This window comes from Pinus tabuliformis, chromosome 3_2 (genome assembly GCF_031772625.1).
Source record: "Pinus tabuliformis cultivar Carrire ecotype Pingquan chromosome 3_2, CPIR1, whole genome shotgun sequence".
Classification (NCBI taxonomy): domain Eukaryota; kingdom Viridiplantae; phylum Streptophyta; class Pinopsida; order Pinales; family Pinaceae; genus Pinus; species Pinus tabuliformis.
Window position 1 is genome coordinate 467,569,535 of NC_142302.1, and position 26,390 is coordinate 467,595,924.

Genomic DNA, 26,390 nt, shown 5'->3' on the forward strand with positions numbered 1-26,390 from the left:
GGAAGACTTCATCTCATGAATGACTTAGTTTAACTTCATTGCACTGAATTCTAATCAATGATTATGTTGTCCACTGCAACATACAAGAGGATGTGATTGATACACATTTAATTAATTACACATGCAACTGCCATGGCCACATGCAAGTTAATACACAAAAAACAGCACAATCATGCCTCCAATTTCATTTGTAGCAGGCTGGCCTAGGTGCACATTTTGCAGGAAACAGAAGTACATTAATGAACAACTTAACATGGAAGACTTCATGTCATGAATGACAAATCATGAGTTAACTTTTGCTGCTTTTTAGCTTGTAGATAAAATGATTTAACAAACTGATCTTCATCAGATAAATTTCCATCTTCTTAACTTTCTAGAGTTTTAGTGAAATAGAGCTAGCATTCAAATAAAATCTAGTAATCGGACCCTGAGAGATATGGATCTTTTCCTTACATTGATCGTACACACATCACATGTATCAGTGTGTATTTCTTCAATTCTGTAGTGTGTATGCATTTGATCAGTTGTATATTGTGTGTATTTGTTCAATTTCATATGTTTACTATACCTATAATAAGTAGGATAATTAACAATTTTTTCTGCTATCACTGTGTGCATAATTTCATAATTTATTTATATTTTACACTTCAAGAATTGAACAAATCCTTTAAAAATCTGTTTCTAAGACATGCATCAGAATTCTCAGATATTCCAACAACATTGGTTTCATGACATTCAACAGTTCAAGGTCCAAAGCAATGACAGAAAATTGAAAAATATAAGCAAGGCATATGTTTGATTGCAGACTACATGAATATAAAATACCTTCCATGTATTTCACAATCTTCAGAAATGCAGCATCTTTGTTAATTCTAGACAAGAAAGAAAAAAGATGGCAGAAGACATACCAGATTGCTATTGCACTTCTCCAGGTCCAAAACTTTGACAGCAACAATCTCATTGAATGGTACACAAAGTGCCCGGTATACAGTTGCACTAACACCTTGACCAACCTCCTCGTACAATTTGTAATCAGATGATGATGCTGGATATTTTTTCTCAGTTTCTTGGTCCATGATTCTTCTCTGTCAGAAAACCTTGTGCTAAAATCTGATCACACTTGTACCACAAGCATTGCAACCAACCAAGGCTCCAAACATACCCTGAGATTAAACATAAAACTTAATCCAGTCTATATAACCTGCTTTACAATGTACATTGCATGAAAAAGCGCTTTGACATCTTCCCAATTCAGTTAATCTCTTTGAAATTTCGCATAAAACAGTGAGGAGATCATTCTAATCATTACTTTAAATTCTGCATTTGACGGCATATTTGTCCAACATTCTATCATAGGCTAGCATACACAAGGATCCAACAAAAGTGTCCAATACACCCACCAAAAAAATTGCTTCAAGAAGTTTCATCTGACCTCTTAATTCAGTAAGCCTTATAAATACACTGTGAAACAGACCAATTTTGTGAAACTCCGTGAACATAATTAGATTGGACTGCTAGTAATCTCTGTCTCGACTCTCGATATGCAAATTTCATCCTGCCCTAAGTCAACTTTCATAGCTTCCATCACTGACTAATTCAAGGATCACCATTCACTAACAGAAGCCACCCACTGTGAACAAAATCAAGATCCATGCTGCTATAAATTTTCAACTAGAAAACCCAGATAGAAAATCATGACTGATGTTCTCTAATAATATCTTCATCTCACCAGCAGTAAGCAGTTTCTCAGAAGATGTCGAGTTACAACAAAATGAATCTAGTTTTCAGGTATTGATCACTGGAAAAAGAACCAAAGGACCTCGAATACCTGTTTTCATAAAAATAATCACACTAATGTGAATAATCCAATGATGATCAAAAAGAAAATGCCAAGCATGCCTGTCACAAGCTTCAAAAACTAATATAAGCAAAAGAGGACTACCCAAGTTAGTGTTTTAGTTTAGTCATGTACTTGTCTTAAGCTCACATTGTCATTTGGAGCAGTGCCTTCTACAAAGGAAACTCACACTTGTTCCATCCTAAATTCCTGATATCTCACAGACGGGGTCAACTCCATTAGATGATATAACTGATCACAGGATCATGTCATTTATCAGCTCAAACAATAATATCAAGGATATATTTTTGTAGACTAGACATGAAAGAGTATAATCTGTTTGCCAACTAATCAATGTGAAAGAGTTATTTCATTGCACAAGTAAAGCATAGTGCTGCAAATATGCAAGAACAAAGAATATAGTAGAATAAACCCCATTTATAACAGAGAATAGGACAAAAATTAAGGAAATATCCACAATGTTTATAAAATAGCACAAAGAATCATAAATTACACAAATATATTCAAGAAGGGAAGCACACTTCTTCCAGGTGATGGGCTACACACTGCCTTCCCTGGAAAGATAAATGAGGGCACTCTGCCATCCAAATGGAAGACACATAGCCTTGTCCATGAAACAGAACAAAAATAAAAAGGGTTGAAATATCAACATAGAGATATGTCATTGTAATATTAAGCTTTACAATTATTATGGACATCACATAAAACGATCACAAAACAAAAGAATTCACAACACATGACACCAAAACTTTCAACAATGTCAGTAATACTGGTGTGAGGGATGGATTTAAATTGAGAAAAAGTCATCCGTTCATCGTAATAATTTAACAAAACCTCTTCCTAGACTTGGGTCATGGCTTATATGCCTACACATAGCAAATTGATTTTGAGAGGCATCTAATAAAATGGCCAAACATATAAGATGACCTTGGTTGACCCATTATATTGAGTTATATGGCTCAACTAATTCCGAGGGAATTATAGAATCCATTATAAGAGAAATATTACAAGACATGCATATTGTATGTTGTGTCATGGGCATAACATTTCCTCCCTCCTTAGAAGCTTCGTCCTTAATTAGAGAATACCGAGCAATAAGACTTCCTCAAGTTTATGCTCATTTGACACTATGATCCATTATCCACTTGTGGTTGCCCAATCCTATACCTAGATCATGGACGATAGGCATACACACGTGACAACTTGAATTGTGAGTATCTAAAAAAGGCCAACCACAACAACGATCTTAGTCAGCCATTATATTGACTTATGTCTAAGTCGCATGGTTCAGATTCAAGTTCAAGTTCAGCAATGATTAAGTTCAGTTCAAGTTCGTTTTTTTTTATGAGGTTCACCATTACATTTGTCTATATATATATATACATACATATACATATATTATCTTTAAAATTACATTCAACATAGAATAGTAAGAAACAAAAGATGTTATCATGGACTTGGAAACTACAAGAATAGATTACAAGTTTGAGTTGTGACATAAGGTTATGAGTTTTGAACTATGGACTTGGTCAATGGCTATGAGGTTCAATGGGTTCAACGAACCTCAAAAAAAAATTAGGTTCACCAAATTTCAAACCTCGAGGTTGAAGTTCGATGAACCTCGTGACATAGACTTATATGACTCAACAAACCCCTAAAGCCCCAATAGAATCCAATATTATGAGAGAATACTTCTGGTTTCCCTGAAGTCGAGATAAAGCAATGGACTGCTAATGGATTTGAAGTATCTTGTTAAAAGCCCTAGAAAACATGAGAGGTCTCAAAAAATAATGCAAGTTTGGGTATGTGCAAGAGTTGGGCTAAATAGCTCATGAAGGCCATTAATCAAATCTGAAGATGCTAAAGTCCTCCTTCAACAGCTAAGCTACCTATCATGATAAGAAGTCTATGAAGAGTTTTTTTTTAAGAATGTGTTGATCTGACGCACTCTTCTGCGAATTAATTTCTAAGGTATTGCGTCCCTGTGTAGCAGTGAATCTACTGTGGAAGATTGGAATTTTTTTCTCTTGTTTTCTGTTTAGGTCACTCGCTGAAGGAGCAGACTGTTTGAGGTTACTCGGCCTCAGCCAAGATCATCTGTGGCACGATTTTGTCATTTTTGTTGGGCTTAAGGCTGTGCTGGCTGTGGGATCTGAACCTTTGATTGGCCACCAGTGGAGGATTCTCAGCCTAGTGGTAGGGCAGTAATCTAGGCAGAGTATTCGCAATATTCTATGGTTTATGGCATGCATCAAGGTTGCAAACGCTTGAGACTAGTGCGGCTCCTTTTGACAAGACTTCAGCCCTCTAGGAGGACTGTGGTAATTCAAGGCATCATTATTCTTCAAAGTGAAAGCATTTGTAATTGAGCCACAGCAGCCTTCAGTACGAGTCATTATGTTCCCCATCTATGCAGAGGAATTTAATGTGGATCAATTCATGGCATCTTTGTACATTACTTTGAACGCTTGATTCTAAGTATAAACAAGGTATTTTTTCCATCTGTCTGAAGCAATTCTGGAGGACTTCTTTGCACAATTAGAATTGAAGGGTATTTTGCTTCTGTTGCTCTTGATAGTGCATCCTTGTTATCAGTTTGTTATTCTCATTGTTCTGAAGAAAGATAAATGCCCTAATCTGGAAAAAAAAATCTGGCAGTTGTGTGGACTTTGATACATTGTGGTCACTGGACTATGAGGCCCTAAAAGGTGACTTCATTTACAGCTAGAAGGGTGGTATCCTATAAGTCATCTTGAGGAGGACTTGTCCTAGAATTAGTGGCACAACATTATAAAGGACAGTTCTAAGGCCCTCCATAATTTAAGGAAATCGAGATCTTGTATGCATATGTTTGCAAGGTATGAATTGTAGCCTTAAAAAGACAACCTTTGGGCATCCTATGTCATCCATGTTGGTAAAATCAAGGAACCCTATTTTGTGTATAGAAGAAGAGGCTGAGTCATTGTCAATGTTACAAGCGCATATATATATCTATATATATATAATCCAGTTCCATTGAAGCCGACTTGCAAATCAATAAGGAATATATATTCATGTCTTTGAAGCCTTCATAAAAGGTGCCCTAAAGTCAATGAAAATACAAGATGTAGTTATGAGAAGGGATGGTCTCTTTAGACATCAATTTGAAAATGATTTTTGAAGAATAGTAAAAGCCCTCCATAATGTCATATTGTTGACTAAGTTGCTCATTATCTAGCAGCTGATGTGATTTTGAGAAGGTTTAGTGGCAGCCCTCCATGTGATCCTATTTTTGTCTAGCAGCTGAAGCAAAGGAAGTTCATCTAAGAAAAGTATGCAGCTCCTTTATGTTGGCACCTTTGGATAAGGATGATAGTACCCTTGAAAGTCTGGCAGATAGAAGAAGTGCAAGGCACTTTGGAGCAGACCCCTGTAGCAACCTGTATGAACATAAAATCAGAGGTATGGTATCTCTCAAGGTACTTGTAATGCATTTATTTTTTTATTTGTTTTAAGGGTCTTTTGATGGAGGGTTTGATTTGAATAAGAACCCTAGATGGCTCATGGAAAACCCTAGCTCACATATGAAACCCTAACCCTATTATGTTCCCTCATAAGAAACCTTTTCTTTTGATTTTTAGGGTTTATGGATTCTAGGGTATGATTGATAAGGATGATTAAATTCCATCCTCCTTTAGTGTATGAAAACCCTAGATTGTATCTCTTGCTTTTATGATCACATATTGCGCTTGGTAGTGCTTGTCTATGACTATTGCAGGTGCCTCATGAACAAAGCATTGAAAGAAGGATGTGCATGGCCGATCCTATGTCTTGGCAAGCACGATGAGCAGAGGAAACTGTGAGGACCATGATTTTGGCATCTTGATTGGGTCATTAGGCACTTTGATGCGTTGTGCCAAGATCTTATGAAGGATGGTCTTATGAATATGGATGCATGGATACGAAGGACCCCTCCTCATCATGGATTGGGTGATTTAAAGCATTAGTTGTAGTCATCTACCAATGAATGATAATGCAGCTATCTTGGGAAAATCTCATGGGAGGATTTCTTCACTCTAGTTGAAGAAGGACCATGATGATTCTTCAGAGTTTATTCTCTGATCTTAAGCAAGCTTCCTAGAAGTTTGTTGTTGCAAATGCCTCGTGGAAAGTCTTATCCCTTGCATGAGAAGCTCATGATTGAAAGCTAGATGATCACGTGAAGCAAGGCTTCAGAGGGAGCTATAGAATCCCCGACAGTATGACTCGATGACTCTTCTTGCCCAATGTCTATTGATGAAGGCAAGTCATGGTTGTTGATTATGATTTTGATGACTCTAACGATGCCTTGATATATCCATGTTACTTGAGAGGCTGCATGGAAGCTACATGATTATGATTGATGACTTTGGCACATGGACCTAAGGAAAAGGGACAGGCTACAGGTGGCTCAATGATTATGTTTTAGCAAGGTCACTTTCCCTATATTCAAAGGGAGTTATGGACATGCCATGTTCATTGGATTGTAAAGATGATGATGTTTGATTGATGACCCTCTCTTTTATCAATGTAAGAGGGAGTTGACTTTTAAAGTCAAGATGGAAGACTATAATGTCCCTTCTGAAATTAAATTGTTATAGGTTTATTTATTCTACAATTTCGACAATTTTGGAGGCCATGGGACCCATGTGATTTTTGGAAAAGACTTAAGAAGGAAAAAGGGGCCGAAATGTTTTGTTGGCATAGCATGGGGGCCACCCACATGAGGAAATACACACCGCCTTAGAGGGAAGTTCGAATGACTAAGGAGGGAAAGTCGAACTGCTAGTTGGAGGGGGTCCACATGGGAAAAGAGGCCCATGAATTATTAAAAAATGAGGCTCAGCTTCATTTGGTATCTTTTGACATATTGAACTCAATCTTAGTTGCTCGAGCTGCTTAGTCAAGTTACTATGTTGTTTAGCACACGAGTGTCTCCGAGCGGAGATCTCAACCCTTGCTTCATTGGACTTCGAGTGCCAACCCTAGAATGGAGTTCTTCTTCATTTCAATTCGTAGCAGCAACAGGGAGACGACTTACAACAGTTGTAAGTCAAGTACCAGCAACAGGGGGAGTAACAACAATGCAGGGATTGCGCAGTCACAACGTGAGGTACTTCGGGAAGTTGGGGAGTCAAGGGAGCATTCTTCATCATTTTCAAGAGTATAGAGGGCAGCGACAGCCAAGAGGGTCATCCTACATGCAGCTCTCATTTCATCACATGCAGCACTGCGTCATCTCCTCCTTGACTGCACAATCATTAGAGTGAGAATCTTTGGAGCAACACCATCCAGGGGAGTTTGGAGCTGGGAGGCTGGGAGATCATTTGGAGGGACATTTGAGGAGGATTTTTGGAGTTGGGAGAGCAAAGATTGACAGGATCAGTCACAGCAATAGAATTCGAAATTGGAGGAGGGCCAAGCTATGAAGGGTCAATTTTTGAAATTTGGAAAGGGAAACCCTTTCTCAATTTTTTGGGTTTTGGGCAAAGATCACACTCCTAATTTTATAGAATTTTTTTGCAGATATAAGGGGTCAAACAGGGGTCCCAACTCAGCTAGCAACTAGAAGAGCTAAGGGGAACTTGGGCCAAAATTCTGAGGTCAACATTTGGCCAATTCCTTTGTGGATTATTCTGGGTATTTGGTGGAGAGGCCGAGGTTAATTTCCCATAATTTTCTGAGCATCGGAGGTGAGGTTTCCAGCAACATCTTTGCAACAAACAGCACAGTTTCACAAGGGCAGTGCAGGGCATCATTGCAACAGTTATTTATGCCATCTAAGCTTGACATATTACCACCTGGGCTTGATCATGCTTGCCATTGAGGCAAGCCCAGGTGCACCACTTCCACATTATTGTACTTTTCTCCCAGATTATAATAAAATGGCTCAGCTGTTGGTTATTCCTGGACTTTTTATGGGTGTGCACTGAATGTTTCAATTTTATGGTGTTGTTTTTATTATTTGCTTTACATAGCACTATTTTTCCTAGTTTGGAACATTACAGTAGTATCAGAGCATGATCTTGGCCTAGTTGTGGGAAATTAGCCAGAAGATCATGGAAGCTTTGGGTATAAGTGCATAATGATGGGTGAAACCAAAGACAAACCCATGGCTTAAGGGAAATCTAATATGCAAAAATTTTGGGGTAGAATTCATTGGGACAATGAGAGGTTGGCCCAGTTGAGGAGGGTGACAAACCAAACCCATCCTCACCCTTACAACAGAGACGTTAGAGATGAGCAGGCCGTGGGGGTGCAGCCATCTACATCATGTGGGGAAAGCAGGCCAGATTAGGCACCAAATCTCCTAAAAAGGAGTAGGCAGGACAGAGGCGGTTAGAGGGTGAGACCAAGGAGCGCTTTTGCTGGTGGAGACCTGGCTTTAGATATCAGGAGTCTGAGGAGGAGGTTGAGCATGATGCTAAGAGCCCACAAGATGGTGAGGAGCACATCAATATACCCAGTGTGGTGTAGGAGTCACCTTTATTAGAGACCTCTTTGATAGCCCCAGTTGACACCTTGGTGGAGAGGATAGACCCTATAGACATAGAGCCATCTGTTGAGGGGGTGCCACCCATGGACGAGATGCCAACAGTTGCTGAGGTATTTGGAGTTGTGACTGAGTTTACAAGTGATAGATGCCCACAACAGTTCCACCAATTTCAGGCCGACCTTCTAGCATTACAAAGGAAGATCGCATTAGTGCGTGAGGCTATTCTGCAGCAAAACGAGGAGTTGGAGGGCATGAGAACGATTTGTGCCAAGTCCATGACCAAATTGACTCACGTTGGGGAGTGATTGGATTCCCTAGTGGTGCAGCAAGAGTGCACATTAGGGCGTGAGAGCAGCGCTCTTCGGGCATACATAGACAGGGTTGGCAGCACTGTTAGGTTACCTTGGCCCATTGGACAGAGAGAGACAGAGCTACCTATTCAGATTTCATGTATTGACCACGATAGCGAGATGAGACAACCTGAGTTGCACAAGGTGCAGCACCCGCATGCTAGGATTGTTCTATGTGTAGGAGTTCATGCATTCGATCCCTCTTGGGGTTGGATGGTGAGAGATTCCGAGTTGGTACCTTGTGGAGTGGGTTATGGAGAGGGTGGTGGACTTGGGTGTAGCTCAGCAGGAGCTTCCAGGAAATGGGGATATTGGCAACGCAAACGGGCATTGGGTTCCCGGTGGGACTACCTATCATTTCCCAGGTATGTCGATTGACTACAACCTGGATGGTATAGTTGACCTAGCAGTTGAGCATGCACATTCACTAGGGGAGTCCCAGTCAGCACCAGTGACCAACCAGTTTATGTACAAACTCTTTTGGTTGTCTTGGTATGGCATTTGTACACAAAATACTGGGTGATCAGCGTACTCTAGCAGGATTTTGTCGGAGGAGGTGGCATTGGCAGGCCACCAGATGATGCCTTGTATGGAGCTAGGGATTCTTCGCATTTGTGTGGGACACAGAAGAGAAAAGCAGTGGTGGCATCGCTGCTAACACCTGAGGAGATTCACTTCTTGGGTCCCTTAGGGAGGACTTGGAGGGGAGGTCCCCTCATCGGAGAGCATGGTGATGCGACAGTGGAGGTGATGATACAAGTTGGATGCGAGCCGACGCATATGGACACAGCTTTAGGCCATCTCATTCAGGGAGGGGTAGGAGCATCTAGCATGGAGTAGTGGTCTGCAAATGGGCATGGAGGTGTCGTAGTATGTTGGATTGCGTTGTGGAGTGGGAGTGCCTCACATTGCATGGAGTACATGTGGGGAGTGACAGGTACAATGACACAGGAGGGACACAAGCCAATGTAGGATGGCATAGTCGTAGTCGAGGATATCCAGTGATGTACAGGGGTAGGCTGCAGTGTACAGTGGCATGTCCAAGAGTATTGGGATGATTAGTGGTATGTAGGGGTGTATAGTACCGCACAACAAGGTCTGGGAGTGTCGTCTCCAAGGAGACCCTTGGAAGGAAACACTGGGCATACCTTTGGGCATAGTTCAACCAAGATCGATGAGGACACAGATAAGTGATACTTGATGGTATCCGCCGAGACTCACACGCTTGACCCTCTTCTACATCCCTCTCGGGCGCAGTCGATTTTGCTGTCGACTTTCTGCACTCTAGGCATGAGCAATGGGGGACGAGGAGCTCACATATTTGGGTGACACTCAGCGCACTAGGGGGGAGACTTTTCAGCAGTGGCATTAGGTTGGTGCATCAGTTGACAGCCACAAGTTGGGTGATGAGGTGATCATCTGCATGGGTGGCATATCGTTCATCACCGAGCCTACACCTAGGGAGCTAGTTACGAGGGAGACATGTGTCACTCTTTTCTCAAGGCATGTCGGGACCAAGCATGAGCAGAGGATACCAGGTACAACTGAGGTAGCTTCCCAGTATGTGTCCGGGCTCCAAACCTTATATTGGCACATTATCGAGAGGGTGGATGGCAAACCTAGGGGAGATTGTTGGCAGGGACAAGAGGGATCCACATACTCTGAGTTGATTACGAGTATCGGATACCCATTTTTTGGTTGCATTCAGGGGGTAGCTATTTGGCACACATGGCTTCCAGCGATCATCGGTACTACACAGTGGTAGGCACAGGGCAGAATAGCATGCATCAAATTAGCCCACAATATATGGAGCCTATATATTGATCACAAGTAGGGACTAGAGATGAGGCATGGATGGATTCCTGCAATTGTCAGAGCTATATTGCAGCAGGTCCAACTAAGGGATGCAGGGATTTAGTTGATTGATAGATCACTCTATCTCGTGATGGTCAGAGCCATGGCAAAGAGTGGCCTAGTCCACTCTGAGATTGGCACATGGGGGTACACAGTGGCCTTCATCAGATGGTAGGGCATGCTTTCTTTGTGGCTGCACCGGTTCGGAGTTAGATTTAGATGGGTAGACTTTGGCGTCATGGAGATGTTAGGGTAGGATGTGTCTCACCTCTATCAGTATTCCACCATCGAGTTCCAGGAGAGGAGGATACAGTGTACGCACGATGGGTAGTTAGCTAGAGCCAAAGTGGTGCAGTGACAACAAGGTGGCACCCTTTTGTGGCTAGCATGGGACCCAGACATCACAGTACTAGACAGCTCGGTGACCATTAGGGGTCAGTCGGCTACAACAAGGTGAAGTCACTCAGGTCTTCCTTTGGGCTTTAGCGAGTCATCGATGGTATGGGGGACTTCTGGTATTTATACCGAACAGGATAGTGAGTGGAGCAAGGGGAGCTTCAGGTGGGACAGGATGGATTAGGATCCTGGTATTGAGGGATTCTTTCATGTCAGGACAATGCAGGGACCTAGGATGACTGAGCGGCACATTTGGGACCACAGTATTACTGATGTTGATAGGGGTAATCAGCAGACAAAGGAGGCACTTGTTCAAGCTTTACTGGAGGACAAGCGATTTTTGGTGCATTGGCGGAACTTACCGAATGAGCATGCCACCTGGGAGGGTGAACACATATGTGAGCATTCGGTGTTGAAGTTGCTTGGGGACAAGCAACATTTGGGAGGGGAGGACTATAATGTCCCTTCCAAAATTAAATTGTTATAGGTTTATTTATTCTACAATTTGGACAATTTTGGAGGCCGTGGGACCCATGTGATTTTTGGAAAAGACTTGGGAAGGAAAAAGGGGCCGAAATATTTTGTTGGCATAGCATGGGGGCCACCCACATGAGGAAATACGCACCGCCTTAGAGGGAAGTTCGAATGATTAAGGAGGGAAAGTCGAATTGCTAGTTGGAGGGGGCCCACATGGGAAAAGAGGCCCACGAATTATAAATAGAGGAGGCTCAGCCTCATTTGGTATCTTTTGACATATTGAACTCAATCTTAGTTGCTCGAGCTACTTAGCCAGGTTATTGTGTTGTTTAGCACACAAGTGTCTCCGAGCGAAGATCTCAACCCTTGCTTCGGTGGACTTCGACTGCCAGCCCTAGAAGGGAGTTCTTCTTCATCTCAATTCGTAGCAGTATCAGGGAAACAAGTTACAACCGCTGCAAGTCGAGTACCGGCAGCAGGGGGAGTAACAATAGCGCAAGGATTGCAGAGTCACAGGGTGAGGTGCTCCGGGAAGTTGGGGAGTCAAGAGCATCTATCATCATTTTCAGGAGTATAGAGGGCAGATGCAGACAAGAGGGCCATCCTACACGCGGCTCTCATTTCATCACAAGAAAGACTACGTCATCTCCTCCTTGACTGCACAGTCATTGGAGTGAAACTCTTTGGGGCAACACCATTCGAGGGAGTTTGGAGCTGGGAGGCTAAGAGATCATTTGGAGGGCCATTTGAGGAGGATTGTTGGAGTTGGGAGAGCAAAGATTGATAGGATCAGTCACAGCGGCTGAATTCGAAATTGAAGGAGGGCCAAGTTGTGAAGGGTCAATTTTTGAAGGTTGAAACCAAGGGAAACCCTTTCTGGGTTTTTCTGGGTTTCAGGCAAGGATCACACTCCTAGTTTTATAGAATTTTCTGGGTAGATCTAAGGGGTCAAACAGGGGTCCCAGCTCAGCCAGCAACTGGAGGAGCTAAGAGGAAATTGGGCCAAAATTTTGATGTCAACATTTGGCCAATTCTTTCGTGGGTTATTCTGGGTATTTGGTGGAGAGGCCGGGGTTAATTTCCTGTAATTTTCTGAGCACCGAAGGTGGGGTTTCCAGCAACATCTTTGCAGCAGACAACACAGTTTCACAAGGGCAGCGCAGGGCATCATTGCAGCAATTATTTGTGCCATCTGGGCTTAACATATTACCACCTAGGTTTGACCACGCTTGCCATTGAGGCAAGCCCAGGTGCACCACTTCTACATTATTGTACTTTTCTCCTAGATTATAATAAAATGGCTCAGTTGTTAGTTATTCCTAGACTTTTTATGGGTGTGAACTAAATGTTTCAATTTTATGGTGTTGTTTTTATTATTTGCTTTGCATAGCACTATTTTTCCTAGTTTGGAACATTACAAATACCTAGCCTTGATGCACTATTCTCTGCACTTAAAGGTCTAATGAGATGGAGAAGTTGTTAGTTTGCATATGTATATCTTGTGGGATCCTTAGTATTCTTGATAAACACCCTATCAGTGATATGCCTTGCTATGAAGACTCTGAGTCGATCTATGGATGAGCCTCATATATTGGATAGCTGCTTATTGAGATATTTCTGTGATTCTATTATCTATAATCTGAGGTACACTGTGGGAATCTAAGATTCCATGAATATTTTGATATTGGCTCAGTTGACAGTGTGATGGATGGAAAGAGCACATCTAGTGCTATATCTCTTGATTCGATTGCTCTGGAAGCACTATTGAGGTTGAATGTATATAGCAGCAAGTATGGCTTATTATGAAGCCAATTGGTTGAGGAAGCTCTTCAGTGAGCCATTTGAGCACGTGTTGGTAACCATCGTTGTATATTGCGATATTCTTGCGTGGAACTCATTTTTCAAAGAATCCATGTTCCACTACAGCTCCAAGTATTAGGTACCACTTTATCTTTATATGGTACATTGGAGAGCTAACAAGATACATCATTGTTGGTTGGATGAGAAGATTATTGTCATCCTTACATAGCCTCTTGGTAAGGTCAAGATTATCTTTATTCAGAGAGAGGCTAGGAGTCGTGGATAGACCCTACTAGGAGGGTCTAGGTTGAACATTGAGCTCTAGGAGATGAGAACATCAAGGAAGAGAAATGATGACTCTTTCTCTCACCAGGTCTTTCAAAAGAAAGCCCACGATGAGCAATACCTCCATGCTAACTCCCATCATTTTTGGCTCAAAAGGTTGGTGTTCTCAACACTTTGGTCACTCGTGCTCTTACGGTCTCCAATAAAGATCACTTGGAAGATGAGAAAACCCATCTCCTTAAGGTTTTTAAGAATAATGGTTATAGTTGGTCCCAAGGTCTCAGAGCTTTCTTGAATGCTAGCAAAGGTCCAAAATTAAGAAAAGATCAAAGAGAATTGGTTACCAATGTTCAACTTCCCTTTATCCAAGGTACCACCGACAAGATTGCTCGAATTTTAAGGAAGCACAGGATCTCTTCTACTTTTAGACCCCTAAACACTATTTGTAGCTCCCTTAGATCCGTCAAAGACCCGTTGGATCCAAAAGACATGAAAGGTGTTTATTTAATCCCATGTTCTTGTGGGACCCCCTACATTGGAGAAACAGACCGCTCTATAAATCAAAGGATTCGTGAGCATGCAGCTGATATCAGACATTGTAGGACATGCTCTTTGACTTTGGCGGAACATGCTGACAAAACTAAACACCACGTTTGTTTAGAAGATTCTCGTGTCATTGCAAGGATCAACCACTTCCATCACTGTAAGCTAAGTTGCAGGAAACGTGGGTTCAGGGTTCGTTTCCGTATGGAAACAGCGAAACCCGTACGGTACAGCCCAGAGACTCGTTTCCGACCATACTCGCCCATTTCTCAAGGAGGAAACGTGGCCAATATGGCCGGAAACGAGTTTCCAGGCCATACGGCGTAGTTCCCCACGCAAATTGACATTTTCTTCTTTTTTTATTATTTTGTTTTCTATTTTTTTATTAGGTGACTAAAGTGGCTTCTAGTTGCTTCTAGATGCCTCTCTCAAGTTATAAAAGTGACCTTCACCTCATTCTCTCATCAAACAATTGAGCAAGTTGTTTCTCTTAGAGACTGGCGATTTTAGCAAAGGAGAAGAGAGGAAGAGAGTAGTGGTTTCAGCTAGGGTGTTTTCAACAGTGAGCAAAGGAGATTTCAACAGCAAGAGAAAGAGATTTCAGCCGCAGGTTTGGAGTGCAGAGTTTCCAGCTACGACATTCTTGGCCTTTTGGCTCAGCTACAGCCATATTTCTCGTCTTTTCTGGCATTTTGGGGTAGCTTCAGCTACATAAAATTAATTTGGGTAAGCAACATTCATTTTCTTAGTTTTTTCCTACTATTTCTTCAATTTTTCAAGGGCTTATGCTGCCAAAAATATGAAAAACGTTTTTTATTTACACTTTTTTTTTTTTTGCAGCAATGGCTTCCAACCAAAGTGCGACTGCAAGTTCAAGCCCTAGGGCCAACCCAGGGGCTGAATATTATCCTCTTTGGAGGCATGTTTAGAAGCTTCAAAAATGTGGAGGTGGTGGCTCATGGGAATGGCAATGTAATCTTTGCAATAATTCGTACAAGGGCTCCTACTCAAGAGTGAAGGCACATATTTGGCATGGAGGAGGACATGGGGTTGTGGGTTGCATAAAAACAGCAGATCCATTGGCAAGGAGGGCATATCAAAGAGAGCAAGATGAGGCAGATGTTATTAAGGAAGGCATGATGAGCTTACTAAAGCTACTCCTCAAACTCCATCTAACATTGAGCCGAGGATTGTAGTTGAAGCAAAAAAGAGGAGAGTCGATGCCACTCAACAACATGAACAACCACCACCCAAAAATACCAGAGGGGCATCCCCTTCAATGCAGGATAGCAAAATTGCTAAATTGGTGAATGTGCAAGCGAGAGAAGAAACTGATTCCAGAGTGGCTAGGTGCATTTATGCATGTGGTATCCCATTCAATGTTGTTCGTTCTCCTTACTGCCAAGATATGATAAGGGCAATTAAAAAAGCTCCTAGGGTACAAGGGGCCCAACTATGAGAAAGTCATAACTTAGCTTCTCAAAAATGAGGAGCTTGTGGAGGATATTTTATCACCAATTCATTCTTACTGGAGTAGCTCTGGGGTTACCATAGTCTCAAATGGATGGACAGATACAAGGATATTTTATCACCAATTTATTCTTCCTGGAGTAGCTCTGGGGTTACCATAGACTCAAATGGATGGACAGATACAAGGCGCAGACCATTGATAAATATCATTGCCACTTCCCCCAAAGGAGCAATGTTTATCAAGGCGGAGGACTGCTCAGGAGAGGTAAAAGATGCACAGTTCATTGTTGATGTTATTATAAAAGTTATTGAACAAATAGGGCCTAACAAGGTGGTGCAAGTTATCACGGATAATGCACCAGTTTGCAAAGCTGCAGGTTTAATTACTGAGGGGAGGTATGACCACATCTTTTGGACACCATGCATTGTCCATAATCTGAATCTGATATTAGAGGAGATCGACAACAATGTTTCCTGGATAAAGGAAATCACAGGGGAAGCAAGGGAGATTGTCAAATTCACCACCAATCTCAGGTCATATTTCGAGAGTACTCCAAATTGGAGTTGTTAAATGTTGTGCCGCCTTGTTGAGGTTAAGAATGCATTAGTTTCTATGGTGGTGAGTCAACTTTGGATTGAGTGGAGACAAGCAGATTCAGAGCGGGGATATATGGTGCGTAGATTGTGCCTTGATGAGGACTGGTGGGGAAAGGTAGATTTCTTGCTAAAGTTCACAACCCCTGCATTTGAGCTTCTTTGGAGCGCTGACACTGACCAACCTTTCTTAGGAGAGGTAGATGATGGCATGGATTCCATGGTTGAGAAAACTATGGAAATCACTTCGCAAGAGTCTCCACAACTTTTGTTTGTTGATGATCATTTTGCTGGTTTAGTCAAGAAAATCATTGTTGATAGGTGAAACAATTTCAACACTCCATTGCACACTTTAGCACATGCCTTGAACCCCAAATTTTATGATGAGGAGCTTATTGCTCAAAACAATGGGAAGAAGAAGGCACCCCATAAGGATAGAGAGGTGGCTATGGGGTGAAAAAAGCCCTTATGAGAATGTTTCCTTCTCATTTACACAGTGAGGTAAAGGAAGAATTTGCAAGTTTTGTTGCAGGAATAGATGATTATGCAGATATATCAGCTTTGGAGGAGAGAAGCACCATGAATCCAGTAAGGTGGTGGATTTGTCATGGAGAAAATGGTGTACATTTGCAAAACCTTGCCATTCGTATTCTTTCACAAGTGGCAAGCTCTTCATCAGCAGAAAGGAATTGGAGCACTTATGGTTTTATTCATTTTGTGAAGCGCAATAGGTTGAGCTCACAGAAGGCAGAGGATCTTGTTTATGTGCACTCCAACCTTTACCTTGCATCTCGTAGGGGTCTAGAATACAACAGTGGTCCTTCTAAAGAATGGGATGTGAATGCAGAAATCCCTGATTTGGATCTCTCTCTTGCTACTCTAAATATTGAGGTCTAGCCTGGAAATGGAATTGGCCCATCATCTTCTTCAGCACCACCATCCACTGTTGAGCATGGTTCTACTTCTATTTTCGATGAGGATTATGATGATGAGGATTAGTCTTTTGTCTCTATAGTTCTTGCAGCCTTATAGTCTTTATTGTACTTGCAGCCTTATAGTCTTTATTGTACTTGCAGCCTCATATATTAATATATAATAAAGGTTGATTTTGAGATTTGGATATATAATAAAGGTTGTTTTTGGATATTCCAATATTTTTATTTTCATTATGTGATCATTCATGAGTAAATGTGATGTAAATTTAATCATAATGTTTAAATGTAATAAATTATAATGTATCATGTATGTTTTATGATTGCACATATATATATATATATATATATATATATATATTCACATTTCCCCGTTTCCAAAATTTGAGGAGGTCGCGTTTCGTACCCGTGCCCGTTTCGGAAACTCATACCCATTTCCCCGTTTCGTGCAACTTAGACCGTAAGTTTAAGAAGGCTATCAAAATTAAGAAAAGGACTGTCACGTTGAATAGTGATGATGGGTAGAAGATTAGTTGTTGTTGGATCCTGTTTCTTTTTCCCTAAGTTAGTGCCCTTCCCCTTCTCCTTTTTTAATGTAGTTTTCCCTTCTTTTAGGTTGATTCTCAAATGTTTTTCTTTTTCTTGTTTTCCTTTTTATATTATTGTCTTAATCTCGTCTTATTTAGGTTTCCTTATTTATAATTAATTTATACCTATTATTATTATTATTAATGAAATTCCTATTTATTTTCTTATTTTTTTATATTTTTTTATTATTATTATTGTTTTTTTTCGCATGGAAAAATCGTAATTTTATTCATATTGGGTAAAATTACATGTTGTAGATGTTGAATCAGCATATGCTTTATCAAAACTTGTCCTGTGCTTCAGGATCTAAAATGATTTTCAGTATAAACTATGCTTTTCTACCTTTCTTTTTTTCCACTTTCCGCCAACCTTCATTGTTGGGTGTGGCTATTACAATTGCCATGTGTGCTTCGTTTGTAGTTTCTTTTTCAGAATCTGAGCTTTTTGTAGAGTGTGCTCGCTTGTTGCCTCCAATTTCTTGTCCTGGGTTGTATTTCTCGCTTTGCTGCTGTGGACTGATTTGCACTAATGCAAACCCCATTTGTTTTTCATCATTCTGTGTTCTGTATTATTTCTTGTATATTCTGCTTCTTGGGCTATGTTGATATCTTCTGTGTTTTCTTCTTCTGCTATGCCATTTGTGGCTGAAAACTGCCATCCTTTCGGCTTTGGTGGTTGTCTTCTTTTCTTGTCTTTTTTGTTTTAAGGGCACATACTTTGTAGATGGCCAGTTTGACAGCATATGCGGCATCTAAAAGCTGTGTTTTCATAATCAAGCGGTTGTGCCCATTGCTTTTCGTTGTGTAGTAAGAGGATGTGGTCTAGTAATCCTTGGCTGAGATCCACCTCCACACAAATCCAGGCAAAAGTGTAGATGTCCTTGGATAGGCGTTCACTATCTGCTTTTAAAAATTTCCCCAGTGTGTTGCCAATGTCTGCTAATACTTTATAATGCCAAAAGTGTAGGGGTAGGTTGTATAATTTTACCCACATGGGCATTTTGGTGACCATAATAGTGTTAGGGTCGAATTCTGGGAACCAAGGTGTCAAAAACAGCCCAGAATTGCCCTGGAACCATGGTCCCTCGTTCAATGCATATTCTTTGTCATTTACTGTATCAAATTTGACAATAAAGAATCCTTTAGAACAGAGATAGATGTCGCAGTTTGTTGTCCATATGGAGTATATCCATTGACGAAGGGCTTCCGGCTTGGGTCAAAAGCCATTGAACCTGCATATCACAGCTTTGGTTAAATAATCCTCATGTATTTCATTTACCTCAGGTGCAAAAATTGTTATTGCAGGGTTTTGTGCTGTCTGCTCAATGATGTAGGGTCCGGGGATTGTAACTTGCAGATCTGTATGTGCTTGTGTTTCCTTCTTCCCTTTCACTGCATCTTTGAAGGAAACAGGTCCTTTTGAGCTCGTGCCTGGACTTCCTCTACAGAGTCTTGTGCTGATGTAAATGGTTGAGTCTTTGCCTATGCCATATTTGTTTAGTTTGTGCTCCTCCTGCAGTATTTTTCCTGTGTAGATCAGGATTTGTTTGCACAGTGGGATGCCTGTCCTTTCTTGTATCCTTTGTTTGAGCGTTTTTATCGCCTCCCAGCTCCCTACCCTGATACATATTGTGTTCCCTTCCATGGATCTAATAAAGAGGTTGCTTTGATTCTCCTTGGGCACTTCAGGAGCAGATGCTTCCAGATCTGTCATGTCAAGAGCGTGTCCCCATATCAGATCTGCGATCTGGGACTAAGATCCAATGCGGGAGGGAGCATCTGTGCGTATATGCCTCCAAATCTGAGCTTGATAAGGGTTGTTCTCTCTGTTTAGTGCCAAATCTGTTTGTTCAGTGGCAGATCGGTGATTAATATACCCTCCTGAGGTGTGGGAGGTCGATCCAGGCCCATGAATGGCAAGTATTCCTCGTTGGGGGGGCAAAACCCTTTCAGTGCCCATGCATTTTCAGGCGGCTTTCGATCTAGACCATGGTGTCGGTTTCCCCAGCGATTGTTCTGCTCCTGTGCCCTGGAGTCACGTACATACAGCCCCCTGCCCTTATGGACTTCATCGATCTGTGTTGTGGCTTGTAGAGAGCTTGATCCCATCATGTGGTCTTCAAAGCCTCTTCGTCCATGGATCTGGGCAAGATGCAGATCGGCTAACTGTATATTCCTTCGCTTTTCCTTTTAAATACGCCTTATTCTTGCTACCCGTTCGGCCTTTGGTCAAGTCACTCGGGCTACTTTTCTTATATTCCAGATCTATTTTTTCCGATTCGTTCTTCTCCTTTCCGTCGCTGGAACAGCGAGATACCATTCGAGTATTACCTTCCGTCCCGCTGTTGCTGATCTGTTTCAACTTCATGTCCAGGGCGTGGATCAGATCACCTGCGGCTGCGCATGAGTCAACTGTGGGAGTGACAGCCATTTTTCGCAGGAAGTTGAACTCTACCATCATTATTATTGTTATTATTATTATTATTATTATTATTAAATTTATTTATTTATTTATTTATTTATTTACTTTTGAAATTATAATTATTATATCAAAGTAATAATATTAAGTCAAAGTAATAATATTAAATCAAAGTAATATTTATGAAATTATATTATAATATTAATAACATACTATTATAAACATTTTTATTAGAACTAGATTTAGTAATTTCTTTTTAAGTTAGTTATTTATTTATTTATTTTTGAAATTATTAGCATTATATCAAAGTAATAATATTAAATCCATGGTTTTAAAACTCGGACTCAGAACTGGCCAAGGGTCAACTCCGACTCAATGCCGACTCGAACTAGTTGATTTCATTGATTCCTAGTAAGACTGGGCATGGGTATGGCTCAGTCAACCAGGTTGATTCCTAGTAAGACCGGCCTAGTTTTAAAACTAAATTTAAATCAAAGTAATATTTTTGAAATTATATCAAAATAATAATAACATATTATTATAAACTTTTTTATTGAGACTAAATTTAGTAATTTCTTTTTATATTAATTGTTTAACGTCTATATTAATTCCTTTAACGTTCATTTCTCTAGTCGTTTGCATCTCAACAGTATATAATTGTTGGTTGGATCAATACTTTCATCCAAGTCCTGACGATGAACCACACTTAGTGGTTCGAAACGCCTTGACAACAAAAATTGAAATGTGATTTACCGAAAGTATTCTCTCATAACATTATGAATCATAGAAGTTTGCATTCTGAATTCTAGAATCCAATATTGTGTGTTCTATTGGGGGCACAATTAATTTTGTTCATTCCCAAATCTAAAACAAACAAAATATATTTAAATCACAGTTCTCAAACTCACACTTTGTGAGGACAAAAATTACAACTCAATGTGGAATCAACCTTTGACTCACTGAACAACTAGATCAAATAAAAAATATATATTACATCTAAAATATAAAACTATGATATATATATATATAGTTTTAAAAACCATCCATTATGAACTGATAATCGGTCGAACTAGTCAATTTGATAGCCCTAGTCATCGAACCAATATAAAAATCTAGTTAGAGGGCCAGTTATGTACCTAATCAGTACAAACTGACCCGGTCCAAATTGTGTACGCTAAACTTCCCCAAAGTTACAATCAGAGTTGTAAGATTTTCCATTATATTTTGCAATAATCTTTGTACATATGCAAACCCAAATGTAAGACATGGAAGCATCCATATTCATAGTTTGAATTGTATGACATATACTTGCTATGGTTTCGTATCTTTGTTTGAAAATTAATATAAAATACACTCGTTTCACAAAGCCATGGTCCCATGGTGTGCAAACCACATTTGCATCGAGAAATCAATATAGAAGCTTCATGTTGTGAGTGTTAATTTTCTTTAAACTTTGTGCACTACTTAGATGAATTACTGAAAACACCAATATACAGAGTTTCTTAACAATCAATAAGCAGTGGAAGAAAACACCAGAGATTAGTAGCGGAAGAATGATCTGTGATCTTGTGCCTTCTTCCCTGGGTTTTCAAACACTTAGGTATAAGGTTTGATTTTGGATCTGTGATCAATGTTCATGTCTAAAGGCGCTTTCTATAGTCTAGTCGAAAACAATTACCATTCTAAGGTAATGCTTGGTGCGAGGGTAATGCCTTTTCCTGCAATTGTAAACATCACTACACTGGTTTAGTCACCTGAAACCCTAGCCAACAAGTTTACTGGGAGCTTTGGTTCAAAGGTTAACCTAGCAATTCGTTTTCTCTTAAGCTCACTCATAGAGGAAGTACACATAGTGGATTTCAAACTAGAGGTAGACAGTGATACCCAAATTTAGGTATCCACCCTTGATTTCAAGGCTAAGTCGAAGGAGAACAGAATGGAAGCTCGAAGGAATTATGAACCCAAACCTATCTCCGCATCAATCCTGAGTACTCATGGGGGTCCATTTGGAGGATTGGTAGAAGAGTGAACTTTTGTGGCTTTCCCAAGGGTAGACAGGCACAGGGAGAAGAGCCTAGGTCTGGAGGTGTGGAGCCGAGGTTTCACAGTGTCGTCTTGGGGTATTTCAAAGGTACTCTTTTCACCATAGCCCAAAACTCTCTCATACAATGAACCAACAGGAACAAACATCCCGAACTACTAATTTTTTTTGCGAATACTAGACTCTGTGTGGGTTTTCTCCAATCTAGGGTCCTTTCGACCTCTTTCATTCCATCACCTTAGCTCTCAACAAACAGCATTCTGAGAAAATTACTAGCATCTGACGGGGAACAGGGTAAACATCAAGTAGATTTGGGAAAGGAAGAATCTTCGGGAAAGCTTCATTCAGTCTCAATCAAATCTCAGAGCTCTACAGAGCAAAGGGGGAAAGGTATTAAGCAAAAAAAGAAGAAACATTTTACCAAAAAGGCTGACAAGGCCAGACTTTCATTGGTTCTAGGCAATGAAGTTCTAATGCAAAATGCCAAAGAGATGGCGAAAAAGACCCTAATTGGACGACCCAAAGGCAAGAAGTTTAGTTTCGGCTTCATTGAGTCTTGGGTTGAAAGGGAAATCTCGCCTGTGGGTCAAAATCCCTCCCGAGGTGGCAGTGTTAACAAGGGGTTGGATCCATTTGATGTTTGCGAAAGAGGGAGATGCCAAGAAAATAGTGCACAAGGTATGGAAGTTGGATTCCACCTATTTTCTTTTTAAATTTTGCACCCCCTTATTCAATGTCAAAAGGGAAAGACTGGACGAGGCCCTAATATGGATTCGAATTCCCGTCCTTCCAACAAATTACTAGGATGCATGGGTCTTTTGTGACCTTGGGAACACCCTAAGGAAGTACCTGGAACATGATTCCTCCTACCTCTAGACAAGGTTTCGCACTGTCGCCCGCATATTGGTGCACGTTCACCTCTGCAAGGGATTGCTGGAAAAAATTGACAAAGGGGAGAGAGTCAAAAAAAATCAAATGTTGGATTATGAAGGGTTACCCTATAGGTGCACGAGATGTCACCAGTATGGGCACATTGTAACAAATTGTGAGGTTCCATTCCATAGAAGGGAGCAACAAACCTCCTCCAAGTGAAAGAGTCCAGATCCAAAGGGCACGAAGTTGGAGCCTATGATGGAGGACGCAGTTGGGCAGTGGTCATCCGATCACCATGGTTTGAACAAAAATGAAGCACAAAAAGGTCAAATGGAGGCAAACTATCCTCCCAAAGAGCAACGCGTATCGAATGAAGGTACCTCCTCTGTCTCCTTTCCCTCTCCCCCTTCCCATAATGTTATCACATTTGTTGCACACATTGTTCCTATATCTCATGGCTCTAGTTCTATTTCTATTCCTTTCAAAAATGAGTTTTTCCCTCCCATGGGATCTATCCCTCTTTCCTCATGTTTTTGTCCCTGTCAACCTGCTCTGAAAGGCCCCTCCTCCCCTATGACTTTGTCCTCTGAATCCCCCTCCAAGAACACAAAAGTTTGTGACATCATTTACAACCTTCGATCCCACTCTATTTTGCTTAATTTAAATAGTTTATCAATGGGACTTGGGAAGGTTTGCATCGCCTCTAGGGAAACCAGAGGCAAGGGTAGAAAATCTCATCTAACTAAAGTAAAAGAAAAAGCTCATGAGGACCTAGTCGCGAGCAAACACCAAACAATTCATGGGGTGCTCAGAGCTGTGAAAGCCCTAGGAGGGGTTTCCCAATGAAATTGCTCTCTCTAAATTGTAGAGGGTTAGCATCCAAAAGGCGTGCTTTGAGGAGGCTCATATAGATCAATTCCCCTTACTTGAACCTCCTGCAAGAACTTTAGGCGATAGAGACTCAGCAGTTGGATGCCTTGAATCTCTTTTGGGTGGATGGTCCTTCATCAGCCTAGATGCTAGAGGAAGGTCGGGTGGTCTAGTTGTGGGATGAAATGGGTGGGTCATCCAAGAAAAAAGCTTTTGGAGTGTAGAGCAAGGCCTAAGAATGAAAGTATTTTCAGTGAATTGGCCACTTCTGTTTGGGTACTCAGTATTTATGAACCCTCAAAACAACAGGAATTTTAAGACCATCTTTTTGACTCCTCCCTCTTAATGTCTAACAATCTCATTTTAGGAGGGGATTTGAATTTCTCATTGCATGAGGCAAATTTATGGGGGCCTAGAGCGAGGCCAGACCCCTCACTGAATATTTCCATAATAAAATTGACAAGAGTAGACTAATAGATGTAGACCTTGTCAAAATTGTTCCCAACTAAAGAAATAGGCGCACCTTGGAAGACAAAGTAGCAAAGAGAATCGATAAATTTCTAATCCCCAAAGTTATCCTGGAACGTTTCAATCTTCTAAAACAATGGGTTGGAACGGGCGGGGGGGACCTCAGACCACACCATTTTTTTTGGAGATAAAGGGAGCTTTCCTGAAGTCAGACAATCGTTTCAAATCAATTCAAACTAGTTAAAAGAAGAATTCATTAATCTCATTAAATTTCATTGGAAAGTCTTCAATCCTCAAGAAAGACCCTCAACACTTGATCAGTTTGAAGCCAATCTAAAAGGAAACCAATGAGGAGTTCGAAGGAATTGAAAACCAACTACCATTGTAGTCCAGTCGGGCAGGGGAGGGTTTTGAATCGAATGAAGCACAGGCAGAGCTAATAAGAATGGAGAAAAGGAGAAACGAGATTCTGGAGGCTAGGGAGGTTGAAAGGAGACTCAAAAGCAGGGCAATTTGGTTGGAATGTGGGGATGAGAATACAAAATTCTTCAAAGCTTATGCCAAAGGTAGAAAGTTGAGCAATACCATATGGAATCTCAAGGATGTTGAGGGCAGAGAAGTCTCAAACTTCGATGGGCTTGTAAATCTAGGAAAGACCTATTTTCAAACTTGTTTCAGGCCCCTAAAGAAAATCCATAGCAAAAATAATCAAAACTACAATGTTTTTTCCTAGGTTTGTAGAGGTAGAAGAAAACCTATTTTCAAAACCTGTTTCAGGCCCCTAAACAAAAATCCATAGCAAAAATAATCATAACTACAATGTTTTTTCCTAGGTTTGTAGAGGAAGAAGAAAGCAAATCCCTCATGGCAAAAATTTCCAAAAGGACAAAAGCCCGGGGCTGGATCGCTAGACGGTTGAATTATTTATGGATCTGTACGAAATTATTGGGAATGATTTGCTAACAGTCATAAAGGAGTCCAAGAGGAATCAAAGAATGCTTCCTACTTTCAATTCCACATTTATAGCACTCATTCCTAAAGTTGATTCCCCCGAATCCTTCGATGATTTTCGGCCTTTTTCACTGTGCAATGTGATCTACAAAGTAGTTGCAAAAGTGATTGCAAATAGCATGAAACGTATATTATCTAAAGCAATCTCAAAGGAGCAATTCGCCTCCCTAGACAATTGGCAAATTCATGAGGAAATAGGCATGGCACAGGACGGCCTCCACAGTATAAAGATTGTGAATCTAAAAGGAGTTGTTCTAAAGATAGATCTCTCAAGAGCCTATGACAAGGTAAATTGGATATATATCCATCTCCTCCTCACTTTTATCGATTTTAGCCCAGATTTCGTCTCATGGGTCATGAGTTGCATTCAAATTGTTTCCTTCGCAGTCTTGATAAACAAATCGGCTTCTTCTTTCTTCCATGCCCTTTATCACCCTTGTTATTCCTTCTTGTTATTGAGGAACTAAGTTGTCTCTTAATGGAAGCTAAGCGTTGAGGAGACTTCTAGGGAACCTTTATAGCCCAAACTTTATCTCCAACTCACCTCTTGTTTGTTGACAACACTCTTATTTTTAGCTATGGTTTTGCAAGAGACATGGATAATCTCGTCAAGATCTTGGGCCTCTATGGAAGAGCCACGGGTATGTACATAAACATCAGAAAGTCAAGCCTTTCTTATCATAGTATTTTTGAAGAGGATATGAGGCTTGTACCCCTCCATTTTCCTTACTTGACCAAACCTTTGGAGGATGGTTTAAAATATCTATGGTTTTATCTAGAATTGTTACAGTAAGGTAGGCTGGCCTTGGCTCATCGCTAAGATCAAGAAAAAAGTTCAAAAGCTAGAGCCTTAAGTGGTTATCCAATGTAGGTCACCTGGTGTTAATTAAATCTGTTTTGTATGTGATTCCGGTCTTCTGGATCTCTCTTGCATGGATTCCAAAATGCATTCTAAAAAAAGTCAGAAGGTTATGCTTCAAATTCCTTTGATCTGGGAATCAGGAGAAGGGGATCCTCCATTGAGTCAAATGGAGAAAAATAGCAACTC

General features: G+C 40.8%; 1 protein-coding gene across 13 annotated transcripts in view; it reads right to left on the reverse strand.

Annotated features, from left to right (window-relative positions):
• The window catches only part of LOC149181305 (uncharacterized), a 150,674-nt gene that overhangs the window by 118,103 nt on the left and 6,181 nt on the right, over positions 1–26,390 (reverse strand). For 2 of the 13 annotated variants that reach the window (XM_089416569.1, XM_089416556.1), the window contains exons 2-3: positions 1,973–2,047; positions 909–1,828 (exon numbers count right to left, since the gene is read on the reverse strand). In XM_089416569.1, the coding sequence (XP_089272695.1) occupies positions 909–1,076 (168 nt within the window). In that variant the 5' untranslated portion in view covers positions 1,077–1,828; positions 1,973–2,047. Of the gene's footprint in view, positions 1–908; positions 1,829–1,942; positions 2,090–26,390 lie in introns of all 13 variants that reach the window. The other 11 variants (XM_089416566.1, XM_089416561.1, XM_089416564.1 and 8 more) reach the window with 11 other exon arrangements.